Genomic DNA, 22,967 nt, shown 5'->3' with positions numbered 1-22,967 from the left:
GTCTGTGTGTACAGCCATGGTTGTCGTGTCCCAGGTGCAAAATCCGGCACTAATCCCAACAAGCTCCATCACCGGGATCACCCCCACCTGCCCAAGTACAGCCAAGCAGCTCAACGCCGCCCGTGGGCGACCACACGAAGCCAAAGCCAGGTCAGTGTCGAACTCCGTGTGCTCTGGAGGAAGCAAAGTGGTGTCTCCAGGTAGAAGTTTCAGGGTTTTCTCAGCCAAGACCAACGACGTCGTTATCACTTGGGTGGCACCACGTGCACTTTACATCACATCAGGTGCAGGTTTGTACCAACACGACCCTGCAGGATCCTCCTGCCTGGGGCACCACTGCGACTTCAGGGACTTAATACTTAGTTTTCCCTGGAGAAAATGGCCCAACAATTCGAAAACGGACTTGTGGAAAGTCATTAATGCTTTTCCTTTTATGGCCAAATGCAATTTGTTCATCCCACCAACCAATAGTTTTCAGAAAGCTCCAGTGTCCGAGCTGAACCAGTACAACATGCTATCAGGTCACACAAAACTGGAAATAATTTGTGTATTTTTTGCTCTTTTTTTCTTTTCTCAAGCAGAGAAATACCGAAGCGATAACCAATTCTTCCAAACTTCTTTTGGTATTAAAAAATAAGAAATCTATTTAGTGCCTTTTGACACACAAAGGATTTGCAGTTTGACAGCGGCCTATTCACTGCCATGAACTTCAAGGGAATATCACAGTAATAATTCAGTGTACCAAATAGTCACTTTTTCCCCCAGTTTTCCGGGACAAAGCGACTCCCTCTGCTGGTGCTTTTCAAAAGCGATCAGAGAAGTAAAGGAGAAAAATATTAAACTACTCTTTTCTTCTTTCCAGTCCTCCAAAATATGGAGAGTTTGGTGTAGGGGAATGCGGTGAATCGAGACGCAAAATAAGCTGCAGAAAGCTCGTGGGGAAATAGCAGTCGATCTTCGTGTTATTGTTTTAAACAGAATCATTGGAAAAGAGGCAAAACTAAGAATATTTACTGTAAAAGCCGATATTACAGTATCACAGTATCACAGTATGTTTGGGATTGGAAGGGACCTCAAAAGATCATCTAGTCCAATCCCCCCATGGAGCAGGAACGCCCAGGTGAGGCTGCACAGGAACATGTCCAGGTGGGTCTTGAATGTCTCCAGAGAAGGAGACTCCACAATCCCCCTGGGCAGCCTGGGCCAGTGTCTGTCACCCTTACTGAGAAGAAGTTTTTTCTCAAATTTAAGTGGAACCTCTTGTGTTCCAGCTTGATCCCATTGCCCCTTGTTCTATCATTGTTTGCCACCGAGAAGAGCCTGGCTCCATCCTCATGGCACTCACCCTTTATATATTTATAAACATTAATAAGGTCACCCCTCAGTCTCCTCTTCTCCAAACTAAAGAGACCCAGCTCCCTCAGCCTTTCTTCATAAGGGAGGTGCTCCACTCCTTTAATCATCTTGGTTGCCCTACGCTGGACCCTCTCCAGCAGTTCCCTGTCCTGCTGGAACTGAGGGGCCCAGAACTGGACACAAGATTCCAGATGGGGTCTCACCAGGGCAGAGTAGAGGGGAACGAGGACCTCTCTCGATCTACTGACCACCCCCCTTCTAATACATCCCAGGATGCCATTGGCCTTCCTGGCCACAAGGGCACAGTGCTGGCTCATGGTCATCCTGTTGTCCACCAGGACTCCCAGGTCCCTTTCCCCTACACTGCTCTCTAATATGTAATTTCCCAACCGATACTGGAACCTGGGGTTGTTCCTGCCCAGATTCAGGACTCTACACTTTTCCTTGTTAAATTTCATTAGGTTATTCCCCGCCCAGTTCTCCAGCCTGTCTAGGTCTCGCTGGATGGCAGCACAGCCTTCTGGCGTGTCAGCCACTCCTCCCAGCTTAGTGTCATCAGCAAACTTGCTGATAGTGCACTCTATTCCCTCGTCTAAGTCGTTAATGAATATATTGAATAATACTGGCCCCAGTACTGCCCCCTGAGGTACTCCACTAGATACTGGTCTCCAACTAGACTCCGCACCATTGACTACCACTCTCTGGCTTCTCTCCTTAAGCCAGTATGTAACCCACCTCACTATATTTCCAGCATGTCAAGTCATACTCAACCAACAGTTGAGCGACCCGGGGTTTTGACTTACCGAATGTGTTCTTAGCGCTGCAATGGTTTTTGATAAGGCCATCTCCCACAGCTCATCGATATAGGCTCGATTTACCAAGCCCTGCGTCGTATGCAAGATGTGATCTTCAACCACAAAAAACCTAACGGAGAGGAGAAAACGGCACAGTCATCCCAAGTTACAGGTTTCGAGACGTCACGAGAGATCTGCGAACACCGCACGCAAAGGACATCTACACCAAATATATCTGTATCAAATAGAGCCAACGCTAAGCGCTTCAGTCACTTGTTCACTTATTTTTATTCACTTATTTTTAATCACAGAATGGCCTGAGTTGGAAAAGCCCTCAGAGATCATCCAGTCCAACCCTTGGCCCAACACCAGCCCATTGACTAGATCATGGCACTAAGTGCCATGGCCAATCTCAGTTTACAAACCTCCAGGGCCGGTGAGTCCAGCACCTCCCTGGGCAGCCATTCCAATGCCTGACCACTCTCTGCACAGAATTGCTTTCTTATCTCCAGCCTCAATTTCCCCTGGCAGAGTTGAAGCCCATGGCCCCTTGTCCTATTGCTGATGCCTGGGAGAAGAGACCAATCCCCACCTGGCTACAACTGCCCTTCAGGTAGTTCTAGAGAGTGCTGAGCTCAGCTCTGAGCCTCCTCTTGTCCAGACTAAACAAGCCCAGCTCCCTCAGCCTCTCCCCATAGGGCTTGTGTTCCAGTCCCTTCCCCAGTCTTGTTGCTCTTCTCTGGACCCGCTCCAGCACTTCCATCTCTTTCCTGAGCTGAGGGGCCCAGAACTGAACACAACACTCCAGGTGTGGCCTCCCCAATGCAGAGCACAGGGGAAGGATCACTGCCCTTGTCCTGCTGACCACGCTGGTTTGGATACAGGACAGGACACCATTGGCCTTCTTGGCCACCTGGGCACACTGTTGGCTCATGTTGAGCTTCTGTCCATTAGCACCCCCAGGTCCCTTTCTGCCCGACTGCTCTCCAGCCACTCTGTGCCCAGCCTGGAGCTGCAGGGGGTTACATGTCACGGTATTTTATGTGATGTTTCACTATATCATAGAAGTGAGCTAAAACTCAGCTCATAGTATGGGACTGTACATACAGGGTGTTTCAAAAAGACGGACTCAAGTTGAAATCACTGTTATCTCTGAAATTACGGCCCATCTTTTTGAAACAGCCTGCACAGAGGCAGAATTTCCCCTCTCAAATTACTATTGTTGAAATTATTATTGTTAGCTGAAGAAATTTCAGCACCATGCCCTATCTTTCCTGGGTTAACCGTCTTAGCTTGCCTCCTCTTAGATTTTGTCTGGTTTTGGAAAACTCTTGTCAACTTTGAGTGTAACAAGAAGGAGCTCATAGGAATAGAGGCCTGAGAATCCTTCACCAGGAAAATAATCAAAGAATAATTATTAAATGCTAAAGAATAATTACGACAGAGGGTTTATTCATCTCATTAGTGGGGCAGGTAGATGCACATTGTTCACAGAGGTTATTTATCCTGAAAGCTCTTGCTGGTCCAAGAGCTGGTGGGTTCCTCTGTTCTCCCACCAGAGATGCAGCTGCTATAAAACACACTCTAAAACACTTTAAAAGCCCAAACTGCTATTTTTTATTCCTCTCTTCTGGCTCCATTTAAAGGACCCTCAAAAACATCACCATTCCCCCCCCTCTCGTGCTTTTTGGGCTCCTCAACACCACCACGCGCACATATTTAGCAAGGATGTATATAAAAAGAATACCTACCCTACAATTTGATTAAAATACTTCCTGTAGCCATCTAAAGTTTCGTGCTGCAACAAAGACAAAGTGAGCGAGGATTAAACAAAAGAGGTGACCAAGAGCAATAGGAAATCAATGAAGAGACCACCCCCCGGTAGCAGCACGTCCAGAGAGAACCCACCACACTCTTAGTTGGCTGAAAAAGCTTGGGAACCCTAAATCGTACCATGTTTGAAGGTGGTTGCAGGACCAATCTGGCTTGCTTTCTTCTCTGCTTCCTATAGTAGTTCTCAAAAGTTTCTCGGGCACCCTGGAAAACAGAAAAGGTCCATTCAAACCATTAGAACGGTTTGCATTTACTGTTAACCTGCAATATCCTGCATTTAAGATCCAAATCGCGTGTTCCTTCAGCACGTCCGTGCAACGTTCTCCTGCAAAACCAATCCAAATACCACAAGATAAAGAGTTTTACTCAAAACAGTGAGTCAAAAAACCCAACTTTTCAGGTATAAGAGTATCTGATTAGTACTTCTAGACCCGTTTTTTCTGTACCCTGGTGCACAAGCAGCTTCTTTGCTGAACCATAATCTGGACAAATATCAGATTTATTCAAGCAATTTCTCGTGTTAGCAAAAAGCAAGAGGGGAAAACAACGCCAGAAATTCTCCTGCTGATTCAGGGGAATTTCAGAAAAACGTGCTTGTGCAGGTTAGAGCAATTTATGAGACCGGTCTGTATAGTCAGGACAAATAAAACCAGGGTTTTGAGCTCATTTTCTCACCTGAGCAAGGCACCAGATGTCAACCGCCTCTACTACAAAAAGATGAATTAATTAGAGGAAAAACTTGATGCTAAGTTAATGATTCTCCAGCTACTATGGTATTATACAACTACTCTGCCTTAGGATGCCCTTGACTCAAGGAGTATTAAGAAACGTCTACGATAAACCCTTGAGGAGCTGTTGCCCAACTTGCTCCTTGTCCTCCACAAGCTGGAGCTCGAGGCTTAAGCAAAACTCCACCTTGTTGATGTGCCCAGGAGCATCCCCGGCCAGTACCGCCCTTCCCAATGGGTTAAATCCATCAAAACACCTTCTCAATTGCAAAGATCACGTAGATTTACACAGTGGATTTTGTCTCTGATTTATCTAAGGTGAGTATTGGGGTGCACAGGATGAGCAGCTCCCGACCCATGTCCATCCACTCCCTACGCTGCGATAAATCAGGATCAGGTATAAATCCAAGCCTTAATCCTGCACCAGCTTGAGCCTACAAGTAACCTGACATTTTAAGAAAGCTTTTCAGAAACAGAAACTATCATAGAACCAGCATTTCCACGTCATTTGTCTTCTCGATGTTCTCAAAAGCTGTTTCCCCCCAGCAAGGGAAGGGTCATGAGCCAGAAATCAGTGATCTACAGGTTGGACCCAGAACAGGGAGGATTCTCATCGTTTCTATCAGCACTGGAACCCTGCAGGGAGCTCTGACCTCCCTTTTTGCTCCTCTCCCAGGCCAGGAGGTGACGTTTCCCATGATGTTACCCATCTCCTCTCAATTCTGTTGGTGCCACAGGAGAACCAAGACAGAACGGTCTGTCCTACTCCCACCCCACCACCGATGGGACCAGACTTCAGGTGTTGTTCAATCCTCATCTCTCAAAACCCACAGAAGTGGCACAAAACACCCCTCATCATCTCCATCCTGACCATGAGAGCTCTGGTAGCATCACTGAGACCTTTGGGCGAAGCGCCTCGCTAACTCGCTGCTACCAATGAATTTGTGGTGCAAATTCAAAACTGGAAGAGGGTTTTTATTTTCCCCATTTCTTTCGTAAATCAATGTATAGCACCATTAAAGGCGAGATTACACCGAGGTTCAGCCACAACTGAAAGCACCCTCATCACTTCAACTGAGCTCTGAGAAGATCCTCCCTGCTCACCCCACACTCCCTGTGCATTTCTTCAGGAACAAAAGGCCAAGAAGACACCTAAGAACTCAAGGGTGGTAAAATACAGGCCCAGGTTGGCCAGAGAGGTGGTGGATGAACCATCCCTGGAGACATCCCAGGCCAGGCTGGACGGGGCTCTGAGCACCCTGAGCTGGTGAAGATGTCCCTGTCATGGCAGGGGGGGCACTGGGGGAGCTGGGAAGGTCCCTCCAACCTTGTTCTACAATCCTATGACCCCACAAGCAGCTCCACTTCCAGCACAGCTCTGCTCATCCTCCCAACCACCCTGCAACACCAGTGACCTCATCCCAGAGCTGTTCACCTCATTAAAAAGCTTCTCCATTTCATGTGTCCACTTTCCTACCAGCTCCTCAGGAGGATTGTGGAGGCCACCAGGTGCTCGGAGAGGCAGAAGCCACCAGGTCTTGAGAAGCCACCAGGTCTTGGGGACAGGGCAGTGGGAAATAAGTGTCCCCACGGCCGAGAGCCAAAATCCTCGACCCCACCACTCAGCTCCTTTGCCACTGGGAACAAACCCCAAGCCAGGTTTCTATCCCTATTTTAGTGGTGGCTTTGCGAGAAGATGAAGCATCTGGACCAACTTCGCAATATCCTCTGAAAAATTAAACTATTTTGGATTGCACTTTCAGAGGGAAAAAATGTTTTCCACAGACACAAGAAGCAAAAGCAACACGAGCTGGGCCGGAGACACCGCACGGAGGATTCCCCATAAACCTGCCTCTGCGCATTGGAGGGACGCCCTTCAGCCCCACAGGGTGCTTGAGCGGTTGCGGATGCCAGGTCCTCCTTGTTCCAACCCAACTAATGGCTTTAACTGTAGAAGAAGAGAAGGAACAGCAAAGACCTTTGAAACCATGCCCAAAAAAATGTAGACCGTATTCACATTTTAACAGTTTCCCTGAAATTTATGGCCTAGAGACCTGCCAATTTGACCAAAAAGCATCTCCCTCCCAACACACTGTTCCCTGTATTTTCTTTCTTGAGCCTTTTTTGACTGCCCCAAGAATTAGGGGGTCTCTCCTGAGATGTTACTCCAACAAAAAGCTTCTCCACACCAAAAAGTCTCTCTCGACACTATCCGCATCCTTCTTGCACACAACTTCATCCTTTTCTCTTAGGTGCATCCCTCCATCACCTCCCTAGATCTTTTTATCACTCACATATTATATTCTCCTATGAACACAAAGTCCTTCTTCCCCTTGGTGGCAGTTTTAGCTTAGATCACCCGGTTCCCCATATGTGACCTGTTGGAGACTATACAATGTACGGGTTTTCAGATGATGTTACTTCTCTGCATTCTATTTTTTCAATATTGGCAAAAGCCCAAACAAAGAGAAATAAGCTACACCAGAACCAGAGCTGATCTGCAAGTGAGCACGTCCGCTCGGAGCAGAGCCACGTGTGCACGTGTCCTGTTCCTGCTCCCCGTGTCCCCCCAGAGCAAACCGGTCCAACTCCTTAATTTCCTCCTAAAAGCAGCTCTTTCACTCTGTAAAGACGCATCACACCTGCAGCATTTTCCTTTTTCAACAAAACCCACGGTGTACATGAGTCACCATCCTCGGAGGTGTTTAAGATGTGTAGATGAGGTTCTTGGGGACATGGTGGGCTTGGTAGTGTTGGGTCAACGGTTGGACTCGATGATCTGCAAGGTGTTTTCCAACCTAAACAATTCTGTGATTCCATGCAGACCTCAAGCAGGCCTGAGAAAAAGGAACAAGTGGGAAAGACCAAAGGAGCAACCCAAACTCTGATGGACTTCCAAATCCACCACCGACCTTCTGCAGGAGCAAGACGCTGCTATTACGTATAGTGACAGAGGCAGCATCCTCGCTCCTTCTCAATTTCTTGTGAGTTCAACCCATGACTTGGAGAAATCAAGTATTCATGGTGGGGAGAGGAGAAGGAGGTCCCTTTCCTGACCTTCTGTTAGGTGTTCATGAGAATAGATTTTGCCCAATTCTCACAGAATCCCAGAGTGTCAGGGGTTGAAGGGCCCTGGAAAGCTCATCCAGTGCAATCCCCCCATGGAGCAGGAACACCCAGATGAGGTTACACAGGAAGGTGTCCAGGCGGGTTGGAATGTCTGCACAGAAGGAGACTCCACAACCCCCTGGGCAGCCTGGGCCAGGCTCTGACACCCGCACCCCAAACAAGTTTCTTCTCAAATTCAAGTGGAACCTCCTGTGTTCCAGTTTGTACCATTGCCCCTTGTCCTGTCCCTGGTTGTCACCAGAAGAGCCTGGCTCCATCCTCCTGACACTGCCCCTTTCCATATTGATCCCCATGAATGAGTCCCCCCTCAGTGTCCTCTTGTCCAGCTCCAGAGCCCCAGCTCCCTCAGCCTTTCCTCACACGGGAGATGCTCCACTCCCTGCAGCATCTTGGTGGCTGCGCTGGACTCTCTGCAGCAGTTCCCTGTCCTGCTGGAACTGAGGGGCCACAACTGGACACAAGATTCCAGGTGTGGTCTCCCCAGGTCAGAGCAGAGGGGCAGGAGAACCTCTCTGACCTACTGACCACCCCCTTCTAACCCACCCCAGGTCCCATTGGCTTCCTGGCCACAAGGGCCCAGTGCTGGTTCATGGTCACCCTGCTGTCCCCAGGACCCCCAGCTCCCTTTCCCCTACGCTGCTCTCTAATAGGTCATTCCCCAACTTATACTGGAACCCGGGGTTTTTCCTACCCAGATGTGAATAAGAAGAATCCAAGCTACACTTCCAAATTACACATTCATTGTAACCACTGGTCCAGGAAAAACCCTCAATAATGCCTCATATTTTTAAAATTACGCAGCAGAACTTTCCTTCTCAAATTAGCTTCGGAGTTCACAGGGTTGGCAACGAGAGGCAGGTAATTAAGACTGTAGATGAGCACCACAAAAGGGAAAACAGAATATTATCACAAGAATGCAAAAACAACAGCTGAAAGAACCCCAAAATTTTCATGATTTGGTAGCAGCAGAGAGCTGAGAGCAAACCTGGCTGTGAGTTACACAGGGAAAAGCGTGCTGTGAGCTTTATTCTGCTGTGGTCCTCAGCAAATCATTAAAACACTCAGTAAAATGGGACTTTCTGGATCCAGAATGTGTAGGTGACAATACTTTGGAACATTACATTTCTGCTTACCTGGAAGCAGAAATGCGCCCTGTGTACTTCATGTAATAATTTACTCACTGTGTCCAACTGGTTAACACGTGCCATAATTACCCATCAGTCTATCGGTGGAGTCATCTCAAATGCTTTGCACTTGCAATATCATTAGTTCATTCCTTAAAAATGAGTGGATCTTCCAAGCTCTTGCATTAAAGGACATTAAATAAGGTGATGTGCTACGATACTATATGCTGAGTAGATTCCTCCCTTGATAAAGCCAAGTTGTGCTTATGTTATAGAGTATATATGTGGACACCAGTTAACCAGGTGCACAGAACAAGCAGAAATAGCCCAAATTCACTTGTAACAGCTCAGTTTAAAATGCGCCGCAGAATGTTTTTGTGGCACCCGATCCCAGGCCAAGCCACTCGCATCCCTGCGGCTCCGGTTTAAGCGCAGAGTGATTAATTTGGTTTTATCCCTCGTTAGTCAGAATCTTAAACCCACTGCCCATCTGGATGTATCAATGCATTAGCGCCAGCTAGCGCATGACCTGGGCTTCTCTTAAGTTTATCTCTGGATTTCACTCGCTCTTCATATGTCTTTGACTTCGGGCCACAGAAATTCTCAGGCATGTGTTTTGGGAGCTCTCCCACCTTTAAGAGAGACTCACGGAGCATCTCGCAAGAGCGCAGCCGCACTCCCACACAGCCCATCTCCAGCTCCAGGGCTCACACAACTGTCTCCCAAGAAGCCGCTTGGTATTCATCTACGTAAAAACACATTCAATGACTGCATGCTAGAACCACAGAATCATTTTGGTTGGAAAAACCCTTCAAGATCATCGAGTCCAACCACAACCCATCCCTGGCACTGCCCCATGTCCTGAGAATCTCATGTCCATCTGTCCAGCCCTCCAGGGATGGTGACTCCAGCACTGCCCTGGGCAGCCTGTTCCAATGCCCCACAGCCCTTTGGGGAAGAAATTGTTCCCACATCCAACCTCAACCTCCCCTGGCGCAACTTGAGGCCGTTTCCTCTGCTCCTGGCGCTTGTTCCTGGGGAGCAGAGCCCGACCCCCCTGGCTCCAAGCTCCTTTCAGGCAGTTCAGAGATCAGAAGGTCTCCCCTCAGCTCCTGTTCTCCAGCTGAACCCCCAGGTCCCTCAGCTGCTCCTCATAAGATGTCAGCCCAGGTGACCGACCAGCTTGATATATACCTGGTTGGCATCCACCCATACTTGGTTGAACAGTAGGGTTCAGAAGGTTGTAGGTTAATGGGTCATGCTCTTCATGGAGGTCTGTTAGCAACTGGAGAATGACAGTGATGGTTTTGGGACCTCACTCGCTTAACATCTTCATGAGTCACCTGGAGGAGGCAACGGACCTGGTCTCATCCACTTTGCAGATGACCCCAAACTGAGGGAAAAGTCAATACACTCAAGGGTAGGGCCACCATCTGGAGGGGTCTTGGCAGGCTGGAGGAATGCGCCAACATGAACATGATGAAATTCAATACGGACAAATGCCATATCTTGCATATGAAATGGAAGAACCCCTGAACCCCTTCCAACAACAGAGGCTGAGGAGCGCTGCTTTGGGAACAACTCTGTGGGTAAGGAGCGCAAGTTCTGGTAGACATCAAGCTGAACATGAACCACCAGTGCATGCAAAAGGAGCCAAAAGCACCTGGGGATGGAATCCTAACGCCTATGAGGAGGTCATTCAGAAGATGGAGCCAGGTCACCTTCACGGTGCTGCACGGCAGGAGGAGAGACAACGGCTACCAACAAAACAGGGACATTTTGAGTGGTTGTAATGGAAAGCTTTTTCACAACAAGAAGAGTCAGGCAGCAGAAACTGCTCTCCAAAGGTGTTTTACAGTCAAGCTTTCATGACCAGACTGGATAAAGCCCTGAGAAACCTGGTCTGGTCTCACAGTTGACTTGCTCTGAGCAGGAGGTCGGACCAGAGACCTCCTGAGGTCCCTTCCCACCTGGGCGACCCCGTCCTGTGAGAAACACGCTTCGCAAACAGGCTACGTAGAGACTCTGAAGCCTCCAGGTATTTCACACATGGTTTATTTCCCTCCCTGGCCTCCAAACGTCCTGCTCACCAGCCATTTCCCATGTGTCGTGTTCTGCGAGGGGGAAAGGCCAGAACTGGGGCCAGAAGACCCATTCTGAGTTCACAGTTCAGCCAATTTCAGTCTCATTTCTACAAGAAACAGTATATTCCTCTTCTCCCCCGTCACCGAGCGGGAGTGCTGGGATGTGTCACCCCTCACCTGGTTGAAACGGCCCCTACAGATAGTGTTTCATTTTAATTTGCCTACAAGCGCCAAATGACGTTTGGCATCGTGTCAATGCCGAAGAGCCGCCCGGTCAAACCTGGATCCACCTCTGCTCCCCTCTCCCAACCCCAGATCTCCGCGGGCACCCCCAAAACCAGCCCCCCCCGCCCCCATGGCTGGGCAGCTCAGAGCAGCACTTTGCATGGGACCTGCCTCATCCACAGGTTTTAAAATCCTGCAAATAATCACTTTTTACCCCAAAAGAAGTGGTTTGTTTTAAGGACAGATGATCATCCAGCTCTTAAAGAAACCAAAAAGAGCTTGTACGCTAATTAGAAATAAGTTGCAAGAAAATGAGTTTACAAAATAAGCTTCACATGCCCTGAAGATCTCCCAAGATAAGAGAATAGCAGTAGCCGCTAATGAAACACAAAGAAGTGCAGCTCTTTAGCAGATGCTTAACTTTAAAAATGTAAGTATTCCCAAATAATGTAACAGAGGCACAGGGGCGCAGGTGCTCGGCACGGAGCGTGCAAGCGCTTTGCTGAATCGGGATCAAAAAGGAGGCGCTTTGCTCAGCCCCGTGGAACCGCTTGTTGACTGTAAACAGCACCTCGATACCGACAACAACAAGATAAAGCTGAGTAGAAAACTGCGTGGGGGGAAGAGAGCACAGGGGCGCGTTTGAGGAGAGCCGCCCCCCGAGGGCTGCGGGGCCAGCGGCCGCGCTCCTTCCACCAGCACACGCGGGGGGAGAGCGGGCACAGCCCCTTCTCCTGGCCCAGGGTGTCTCCACCATCCTCGCTGGATTGATCTTCTGTGCTGCTTTGCTGGCTGGTGTCTCACCTTGCAGAGCATGCAGATAAAAGGGCCACAGAAGGGTTTGGGTTGAAGGGACCTTCCCAGCTCCCCACTGCCCCCCCTGCCATGACAGGGACATCTTCACCAGCTCAGGTTGCTCAGAGCCCCGTCCAGCCTGGCCTGGGATGTCTCCAGGGATGGTTCAGCCACCACCTCTCTGGCCAACCTGGGCCAGGCTCTCACCACCCTCAGGGACAACAATTCCTTCCTCATGTCCAGCCTTGGGGACACACATGGAGCCATCTCCTTCATAGAATCCCAGAGTGTCAGGGGTTGGAAGGACCTGGAAAGCTCATGCAGTGCAATCCCCCCATGGAGCAGGAACACCCAGATGAGGTTACACAGGAAGGTGTCCAGGCGGGTTGGAATGTCTGCACAGAAGGAGACTCCACAACCTCCCTGGGCAGCCTGGGCCAGGCTCTGCCACCCTCACCCCAAACAAGTTGCTTCTCATATTCAAGTGGAACCTCCTGTGTTCCAGTTTGAACCCACTGCCCCTTGTCCTGTCCCTGGTTGTCACCAGCAGAGCCTGGCTCCATCCTCCTGACACTGCCCCTTTCCGTATTGCTCCCCATGAATGAGTCCCCCCTCAGTCTCCTCTTGTCCAAGCTCAGCCCAGCCCAGGTGGGATTTGATCGCTGTTTCACCTAACCCGGACTCCAACCGGTACCCTAGATGAAAGATCATCACCCAGTTCTTCTTTAAACTGGTAAATCCCAAGTTTCAAAGTGAATTTCATGTTTCAGGGCTCGCGTTCAACAATAGCGAACTGCCTGACTTAGTGGACTTGTACTCAAGCACTTAAGAGACCCGGCAAAGCGGCAGAAGGCTGAGGAGCACAACCAAAGGTCATGCCAAAGGAAAAGAGTCCTCCAGAGGTGGCACAGTACCAAGGTCATGAGCAGCCCATTGACAGACACTCTGAGAACAAGCAAGAGCTGCAAGAGCAGAAAGGCAACCCAGAAGCGTCCACAGGAGCTCCAGCACCCTCTGCCCTCCCTCCGATCATTTTAGTAAGTTAATTTAAATCCAAAAAAAACTTAGAAAGCAAAAGCAAGAAGAAAGCAAAGCTTCAAGTCTGGGTCTAACAGGGAAAGCAACCTCCCTCCTGCTCCACCTGGGCCAATGTGCTGGTGGTGCTACCTGGGCCACCTCCATCAACAGAGATGGAGAAGATGGGAGAGAAATCCCCTCCTGGTCCCCCCAGACACAGCATCAGGGGCCCAGGTGAGCTCCTGGCCAGCCCTGGCCATGCAGACAAGGAGCACATCATCACCAACGCACCGGAGAACGGGATTAAAGGCAGGATGAAGATGCATGTGGCTTTGCTTCAGCGCCGATTCAAAACGGCACAAGAGCCACCGGTGTCCTAGGGAAAACTTGGAGACCTGCAGCCGATTTTAACACAGATTCCCACCCTTTCCCACCTCCCTGGCCATGAAATAGTTAACTCGAGAGGAAAATAGGTAAGATTTCCCCCTTTTTCCAGCATCCTCCGAGGTGGACGTCCAACAGCTCCTCTCTCAAAGGAGCCGGGCTCCTTCCTCCCAGAAAATAAGGCCATTACCCCCGTCCCGCTGCCGGAGCCGGCGGTGCACCATTGTTCCCCAGCCCTGTCTATAGGAAGCAATATCTATTTTCCATTTAGACGAAGGTAAAGCCTTTAATTTCACCCTCCCGGCTGCAGCTGGAGTTCCCTTTTAACTGCTTGGCCACTGGAGTGAAGACAGTTTTATATGGAAGAAAATGCTGAAAAGGCCACTTTAATATGCCCGCATGTGAAAAGGGGAGAGCTTTTCATACCGCACGGTAATGAGGGTCAGCGGGATATTACACTTCACCATATGGCTAATTTGCACAGCAGGTCAAACGCTCTATTTGCTTTTTTGATTTTAAAGACGGCCCTATAGATTAAGCTGCGCTAAAACAAAACATACCAAAAATAAGAACAACATTAAAAGAATAAAGAAGCGTGAGGAGGAGATGCCCTCTCATGTTCAAGCCTGGTAGCACATCCATAGTGTGCGGGGGCGGGGGTGTTAAAAAGTAATCAAGATAAGCGGGGTAGGGATGATGCTTTGGGGAACCTCGTTGCTTCAGCATCCCCCCGGCGCCCATAAGGGGTACCTGCGCTAATGAGGCTAACGAGGGGCTCCGCTGATTAGCGCCACGGCTCTCCTAAGCCTCGAGTGTTTTTGCTGGCGTGTGGCGGTGGCCCTGGCGTGACCCGATGAGGCGCTTCCCGTCCCAAATCTGGAGGGGAAAGATTAGGGAACCGCAGGGCCGGGGCGTTTGAAGAGGGTAAACACGCTGATTAACGAGCCTGGCTTTTGTAATCGCCTCCCGCCCGCCCTGAGTGTTAATTTATTAAATACCTTAACAAAGGGCCTTTATTAGCGGCCTCAGCTCGGCTGGCTCCTTTCAGAGCATTACTAAGTACATCTAATAAAGCTTTAATTGACTATTGCTTTTCATAACCTCTGACCCGGGATGACAAACACCAGCAAAAAGAGGAGTTTTCAGCCCAAAAGGGGCTGGAGGTGCGTGGGGATGGACAGATGAGAAGGGATGAGCATCACTCGGACGCCGCGTTCAGCCCCTTTCAGAGACGCTTCGGTTTTCCCAATAGGAGGAAATCGCAGTTTGGTGAGAAATGTGGGAGTTTTGTGGTTTGTGTGATACAGAATTGAGAAATAGGAGAGAACCAGATCCTGGTGCCTCCCAACCCATGTTCCTCACCAGCTGGTGCCGTAGAGAGAATTAAACCCAATCATTTCCCCCCCTGGTCTCCACGGGATCAACAGGAAAGCAATGGGAGGGTGGTGGGGACCACAAGTAGAACGGTAAATTAATTCCCTGCTTTGGCCATGATGAGGGGTTCCCCTCTTCTTGTGGTGAGAAGCCATCAATGAAGTGGCAACGTGACAGAAAGTCAAAGAACTAATAGACCTAAAGGAATAAAAGAAAGCCACTAAAATGACTAAAATCTCTGCCGCTTGCCCCACTCTCGAGGTCCTCACCAGGAACTCAAACGTTTCACCTCCGACGCCGGAATCCAGCGTCCTGCAGAGCTACCGAAGCTTTCGATGCACATAAGTAGCTATTTCTAATCCTTCTAACTGGAAAAAAGTGCGACAATGCGAATAAAATGCCCTTCAATTGCACAGGCTGGGAAATAAATACGTTTTCAAATGCTACAAGTTCTTCTGCCTCGTTCATGTTTACCTATAATGGTTTAACTGGGAAAAATCAGAAATTCATCATATTCTTATAGAGACCTCAATTCTTGCCTCCTGTTATTAGGACAACGCTGTTCACTTATCAGTAAGGACTGTGTTTCTGCAATAACTCTCTTTTTGGAGCTTCCTTTGTGATATATGTCCATATGGGAAGGTTATTTGACTCAGTAACATATTCTTCTTAAATTCTGAGGGGCTTTTAATGACTGTGTAACACGTATCATATATTCTTTTCAGAACAGGAAAACAATAGTATATGCACGGATATACTTATTCTCACCTATTCTAAGTGAAGGTTTAGGTTTCTTTTTCAGCTTTAACATAGAGTAAAACTACCTTTAAATGCGGTGGGTAGGCAGGTAATCACCTTGGAGTCAGCACGGTGACCGTATCATCACAAGCCTTGTGTTCATGAAAGATATGGAAAGCCATATTTTCCCTTTAGAATGTGACTCGTATGCACTCAAGCTTCTGTTTTATGCTTCTGTTTTATGAGAATGGGACAAACATATCACCCTGGTTCACCAGTATCTTTTCTTAGCAACTTCCAGCACATGGACACCCCGAGCTCCAAACCCAGTTGTCTTGTTGTTTGTTTGTTCTTCTACAAACTTGCCCAAGGGCTTCCCATGCCCATGTCAATGCCCAGTGTCTGTACGACCTTATGGTAAAGTTGCAGAGAAAAGAGAGGTTAGGGGTCAGAACGGACTCAGAGTCTTTAAAAGCCAGGGAAAACAGCGCTTATAATTTCATATCATCATCGAATCATTTGGGTTGGAAGAGAGCCTCAGGATCATGGAGTTCAACCATAACCCAACCCTAGTACCAACTCATGTCCCTAAGAACCTCTTCTTTTAAACTGGGAGAACCAACTCGTTGTGCTCAGAGGAGCTAAAAGCCACCAAAAACTGACAACCATGCCCCAAATCCTGGGGTGACCCCACGCCATAGAACGGGGGCTCAGGTGCTCTGTCTTCCAAGCACTCAATGGGCTGGATGGAGCACACAGAGAACGTCTCCTCCTAAAACGACGGGGCAAAGGAGACATCAACAACTCGGCTCTATCTAAGCAATGGATCTCCCTCTCCCACCAATAAAGCTGATTTCTGCAGGCAGCAAAGCTTTTGCAGTGGTCTGTCCGGCTGCAAAATGCAGTTCTGGAAGGAATTAAACCCACCCCAAACCTCGTTCCACCCCAAACACAAGCAGAGGGGCAGGACCGGCTGAAGAACTGGTGCTTCATGCTCAAACCCTGCGGTGAGTCCAGTGAAGAAGAGAGAGAAAGAACAACTATCTCTGTACAAAGCAAATGGATTCTTTCCTACGAGTAAAATTCAACGCGAAGTCAGAAGCAGCGTGTCTGGTTTCGACTTGCCTTCCACAACTCATTCCGCATTTCCCACAGCGCCACAGGTTGCAGGGAGCTTTGCAAAGGGGACAAGGGACAGCATCTCTTTCAAGTCTATTCCCCTGTTGAGAATTTAACCACTGCACGAGCTAGGGGTGTCCTGCCATGAGAAGGGGCGTTTCACACCTACCTTCACTGCTCGTGTTGAAAGCAGCAAAGGCAGCGGGCAGGGGAGAGGACAGGGAGACCAAGACCTGCTGCTCTTCCCAGGCCTGATTGAAGTTTCAAATTAAACTTGAGATTCCAAAGGCAGCAACAGATCCTGTGACCCTTCGGTTTCTCAAAATGAAGTCGTTTTTTGGGCAAGAACTAGGACAGAAGCTCTCCAAAGGAACAAACGCAAAACTGGTTGGTGAAGCAAAACGCTGCTGCATCTGAGCTGCAAGGGGAGCATTGACAGGACAAGGGGTGATGGCTTGAAACTAAAGGAGGGAGATTCAGGCTGGATATGAGGAAGGAATTGTTGCCCTGAGGGTGGTGAGAGCCTGGCCCAGGTTGGCCAGAGAGGTGGTGGATGAACCATCCCTGAGACATCCCAGGCCAGGCTGGACGGGGCTCTGAGCAACCTGAGCTGGTGAAGATGTCCCTGTCATGGCAGGGGGGGCACTGGGGGAGCTCTGAAGGTCCCTTCAACACAAACTGTTCTGTGATTCTACGATCTGCGAGCAGGTATAGAGCTGCACAAGCTAAACAAGGAGATTGTAGTGAAAACTAGGGATTTTCAGTGGGAAGCGACTTTTCCTAATGCGACAGACAAGCAGCCACAATAAATCTTCCAAGCAATCCAAGACGCAGCTTCCACTTCAATCACGTTTTAATAGGTTGAAATGTGTTTTCTTTTCCATTTAACAGCAGTAGAAAAATTTGGTGTATTTGCTACTGCTCAGTCATCGGTTTAGAGCTGCTGGGTTCATTTAACAAGAGCGAGGGAGCGCAAGGTCTTCAGTCTCTGCTCCCCAAGCATCATTTGTTCTGTTATCCTGCTTGGCCAGGAGTGGGTACCACAGCTTTTCCTTAAACTAGACAGAGGAAAGTCTGCTGCTGCAGCCCAACACGCCATTTACCATCACATCAGCCTCGTTACAGGGATCTGCTTCGCTTGTACAAACATTGAACACACGGCCAACTTTTTCAAAACAGCATTTTTCTATTTACCAAATCAATTCTCGATATTAAAAAGAGAGACGCTCATCCAGAAGGAACATAAAGAAAGACTCGAGTACTTCAAAATATTTCCCTCGGGGGCCTTTTCTGATCTTAACAACATTGCCTTTGTAATAGTGAGGAAGAAGAAGCGCTCCAAATGCGGAGTCGCTGTGCCTGACAAATGAAGTGACGCACGGGGCGCACGGAGCTGGGAAAGGCGACAGGGACATTAAACTTCTCTGAGATGACAGCTCGGGCTTTCACAGCTCCTCGCAGTTAATGCTGCTCCAAAGGAGGAGAAAGCAACATGCACAAATTCAGATTCGTTGGGAAGGTCTAATCTCCCCCCGTGATTATTAGCCCGAAGTTTATCTCCGAGCGGTAGCAGCGCAGCAGAAGATCCAACGTGTGTTCGTACCCTGACGCCCCGTGACAGCGATAAGCAGTCAAACACAAACCGTTTCTCCGTGGTTTTAATAGCTTTGATTTGGTTTTCAGATGACAAAATACATCAAGTAACAGTGTACGTTTCGAAACGTTACGCCAATGACCAGGACCAGACGCAAATCCGGCCCTTCAGTCTTCCCGGCGTCTAATGGAATATTTCCTGAAACTGCTCCAAGGACGGACACACACGAGACCTTCTCCTACCATGACAAGGCTTTTCTAGGTCCACTTAGGGAGATTTAGATTGGATATTAGGAAAAAATAATGATAGAAAGGGCTGTCGGGCATTGGAACAGGGTGCAGGGGTGGAGTCGCCATCCCTGGAGGGGTTGGACAGATTCCTGCGCAAAGAGATACCGATTTCAGAATAAAGATCCTAAAAGGATTAAATGTTACCTCGGCACTTTGCAGCCTCCACATCGCCCATAAAACGTGGCATATCTGTCCACAGTGCTTCCCAACCTTAGAGATCTGGAAACACCCTTGAATTCTAAGACGCGTGGAGGTTTCGGGTTAACAGCCGCCCTGCAGAGCGACCCCATCGCCGCTCCAACGCGGAGGAGCGCGGGCTCAGCTTTCGCCGGCTCAGGGGACACACGCACTAATCTCGGCTTCAACCGGCCCTGTCTCTGCAACGTGAGCAACAGTCGCCTGACCCTCCACACACAATATGTGGGTGAATTTTTTCCCAGCGGAAAACCATAAAAGAATATATATAATCACTCAAAGCAACACAGGGCTACATTAATACGAAGGAGCTTCTCTGAGATATCAGCGTCCCACAAAGGAACCTTTACTCTGGATGCAACCTATACATAGAACCATCATTTCAAGAGTGTCTAACAGCCCCGGGTGAGCTCATCTTTTAAGAGTTAGAGTGGGAATCTCACAGAACCCCAGAGTGTCAGGGGTTGAAGGGCCCTGGAAAGCTCATCCAGTGCAATCCCCCCATGGAGCAGGAACACCCAGATGAGGTTACACAGGAAGGTGTCCAGGTGGGTTGGAATGTCTGCACAGAAGGAGACTCCACAACCCCCTGGGCAGCCTGGGCCAGGCTCTGACACCCTCACCCCCAACAAGCTTCTTCTCCTATTTAAGTGGAACCTCCTGTGTTCCAGTTTGCACCCACTGCCCCTTGTCCTGTCCCTGGTTGTCACCAGCAGAGCCTGGCTCCATCCTCCTGACACTCCCCCTTTCCATACTGATCCCCATGAATGAGTCCCCCCTCAGTGTCCTCTTGTCCAGCTCCAGAGCCCCAGCTCCCTCAGCCTTTCCTCACACGGGAGATGCTCCACTCCCTGCAGCATCTTGGTGGCTGCGCTGGACTCTCTGCAGCAGTTCCCTGTCCTGCTGGAACTGAGGGGCCACAGCTGGACACAAGATTCCAGGTGTGGTCTCCCCAGGGCAGAGCAGAGGGGCAGGAGAACCTCTCTGACCTACTGACCACCCCCTTCTAACCCACCCCAGGTACCATTGGCTTCCTGGCCACAAGGGCCCAGTGCTGGCTCATGGTCACCCTGCTGTCCCCAGGACCCCCAGGTCCCTTTCCCCTACACCCTCACCCGTTTCTGTGCAATCTCTCCTCCCACGGAGCCAAACCTTTGGGTCCGGAGCACCCGGCTCCGAGCTGCAGGACGGCAAACGCTCCGAAGCAATCACTGCGCGCTCAAACAATGGGATATTTGTCAAAGTGCAGCTTGATCACCAGCAATCATCTGTTTTTCATAACTACATTTTGACCTAAACTGAATTGACTGAACAAGTAGCCTGTGTTTCTCATTCTGGAGAACACGGCGGCGCAGCTCCCGCTCCATCCCGTCCCGCCTTGTCCTTTTTAAGTCGTACTTTTGAAAAGTTACAAAGCGATGATGTAGACAGATATTTCCTCATTATGAACAGCAGCGGCTAAACATTTTCAGGTTGCATTTCTTGGCGCTCTCCTCCCGTTCCAGGTGACCCGTGGGGTTAAGCACGGGGGGACATGCTTTTCTCCGCTCGTTTTCCATCCACCCTCACTGCAAAGAACAGCACAACCCAGTGCTGCCGAGCAGAGGTGGTTTCTAATCACCCGCTCTTTTCATTATATATTTAAAATTCATTAAAACTTTATAATGAATGAGCTGCCAGGGGGAAATATATATATATATATATATATTCAGGACAAGCCCATAGAGTCACCCATGTGAGGTCACCGTGCATAAAGTTTGTAGAAGAACTTGCTCTCCAGTCTCGAGGAAGGAAGGAAGCGGTGGAAATGGGTCACGAGCTTTGCAAGGAAGGATGCGACCCCAACAGCTAATCAGCCCTTGTCAAGGCTCCCATCAATTAAGGACAACAAAGAAATAAATCTCAATTTAAGAAGAGTGCAGAATGAGGCCTTGAGGAAGACGAAGGACAGGTCCTGAGAAAGGCAAAGCAGCTGAGGGAAGAGGGAGGTGGAAGGATAAGAGGCAAAAATGTGCTTAAAAAGATGCATTCTGCAACAAACGTCACCCATTTTTTCACTGCTTGCTTAATATTGAGTGTTTTAAGCTTAACATTGAGTGTTTTAAGCTGTCACTGACAGACAGGGGTTTGCATTAATTGCAGACACACGGTTTGGGGGGAAAGTCGCTAAGTGGGGATATTTCCATGCGGAAAAGGTGCTGAACTGCTGGATGATTTGACCTCAAAGTTCTCCGTGAATCCACAGCACACCGCAAAGCTCTGGTCCCGCACAGCACCACGGAGCAGAAAACGCTTTGGGTTGGAAAACTCAATCTGCATATTTGTGGTTTTTTCTCGTTTGGCCAATGCAGAACGTGGACAAAGAGCCAGGGAGCACGGGGAAATAAAACCAAGATACACTACTAACCAGACCTTCTGTTCCACGCACCACTGAGCAGCAGCACGTCCAGTATCAGCTGCACCCTCCGTTCTGGGAACAAGTCACGTCCTACAGCCTTTCCCCATGTTTGACAATGAGTTTTTGCCCCATTTTAATGTGATGATCCATACAAACTGAGTTCAAACAGGCACGTGGGATGTTGTACGATTTACTTCCAGCCAGAAGTGGACCAGCACAACTTCTGGTTTGACCGGCCCTTAAATCTGCCCACGTAAACCAACACATATGTAATATTACGCGTTTATAGAACATGGTTAAGTCAAGAAGCAAGGCAGTGAAATAGAGGAGTTACACAGAGGTGTAATTAAGCACAAGCACCAGCACTTGGCTCATTGGAGCAGAACAAGAGTTCTCCTTCCTCCTGCCCATTGCACACAGAGCTCTGCTGGGTAAAACTGCCTTGGATTCCTTTACAGGGAACTGCTGGAGAGAGTCCAGCGCAGCCACCAAGATGCTGCAGGGAGTGGAGCATCTCCCGTGTGAGGAAAGGCTGAGGGAGCTGGGGCTCTGGAGCTGGACAAGAGGACACTGAGGGGGGACTCATTCCTGGGGATCAATATGGAAAGGGGGAGTGTCAGGAGGATGGAGCCAGGCTCTGCTGGTGACAACCAGGGACAGGACAAGGGGCAGTGGGTGCAAACTGGAACACAAGAGGTTCCACTTAAATAGGAGAAGCAACTTGTTGGGGGTGAGGGTGGCAGAGCCTGGCCCAGGCTGCCCAGGGGGGTTGTGGAGTCTCCTTCTGTGCAGACATTCCAACCCGCCTGGACACCTTCCTGTGTAACCTCATCTGGGTGTTCCTGCTCCATGGGGGGATTGCACTGGATGAGCTTTCCAGGTCCCTCCAACCCCTGACGCTCTGGGATTCTGTGAACAGGGGGCACAGAGAAGCTGTGGAGTTTCCATCCCAACCGGACAAGGTCCTGCACAACCCCATCCAGCTGCTCCTGCTTCTGTGGGCATCTCCAGCGCTTCCCTCCAACCTCTGTCTGCGCACAGTAGCTTCCCTATAGAGCAATAATGTATAGATGTGTGTGCACCCATAAGGGTCAACACGCACCCGCTTAGTTATAGAGTCTAAACATAAAAAGCACAAGGCTTCCTATCCAGCAACAGCTGTAGAAAACATGCACCTAAGTTACTATTACCATAAAGAGTTTGCTCTTCAATTCTGTTCATTAATATTTGCAACAACTACTAAAAGGAACAGGCACAACACTTTAAACCACATTATTCCTTACAATTGTTCATCCTGAGGGATTTCACGGCATTTCATCACCTACAACACCACGGCTGGGGCAAGACAAGCTGGGGTAGTAAAGCCAGGAGAGAAGATTTAAACCAAGAGCCAAATCCCTGCTCTCCTAAGAGCTCAGTGATTAAGCCTCTGCAAAGCAAAGAAACTAGAATTTAAGTCACCCAGACCCCCAGGTAACCAGGTTCAAATGACAGAACAATTTCTGAGTGTCCTGGCTTTGTTAAAAACAAGTTTCTCTTTTAGTGAATTTGCCTGGCAGCTAAAGCTTCATATTAACTGCATTTTCCTGGAGAACCAGACACATGTTCTGGTAAACCTAGCAATGGAATGCAAACTTATTGATAGGCATGGATGGACATCTCGCGAGAGGGGCAACGAGAAACTGGTGACCAAGAAACTGACCAACTGTGTATAACATTCCATTCACGCGAACACTTCATATAAAATGGGAGATCACGAGGATCTCGTCCCTTTTTTCCCTATGGCCGAC

The 22,967-nt window shown here is 49.1% G+C and overlaps 1 protein-coding gene across 2 annotated transcripts in view; it reads right to left on the bottom strand.

The window, feature by feature from the left end:
- EXOC6B (exocyst complex component 6B) overlaps positions 1-22,967 on the bottom strand; it is a gene marked incomplete at both ends in the record, with an annotated part of 314,229 nt that overhangs the window by 126,015 nt on the left and 165,247 nt on the right. For both annotated transcript variants that reach the window (XM_080344137.1, XM_080344138.1), the window contains 3 exons: positions 2,160-2,280; positions 3,902-3,948; positions 4,104-4,187. In XM_080344137.1, the coding sequence (XP_080200263.1) occupies positions 2,160-2,280; positions 3,902-3,948; positions 4,104-4,187 (252 nt within the window). The remainder of the gene's footprint in view (positions 1-2,159; positions 2,281-3,901; positions 3,949-4,103; positions 4,188-22,967) is intronic.

Source organism: Nesoenas mayeri, assembly GCF_963082525.1.
Source record: "Nesoenas mayeri genome assembly, chromosome: 4".
NCBI lineage: Eukaryota > Metazoa > Chordata > Aves > Columbiformes > Columbidae > Nesoenas > Nesoenas mayeri.
The sequence above is the reverse complement of the archived record's forward strand: the minus strand, read 5'-3'. Positions and strand labels throughout refer to the sequence as shown.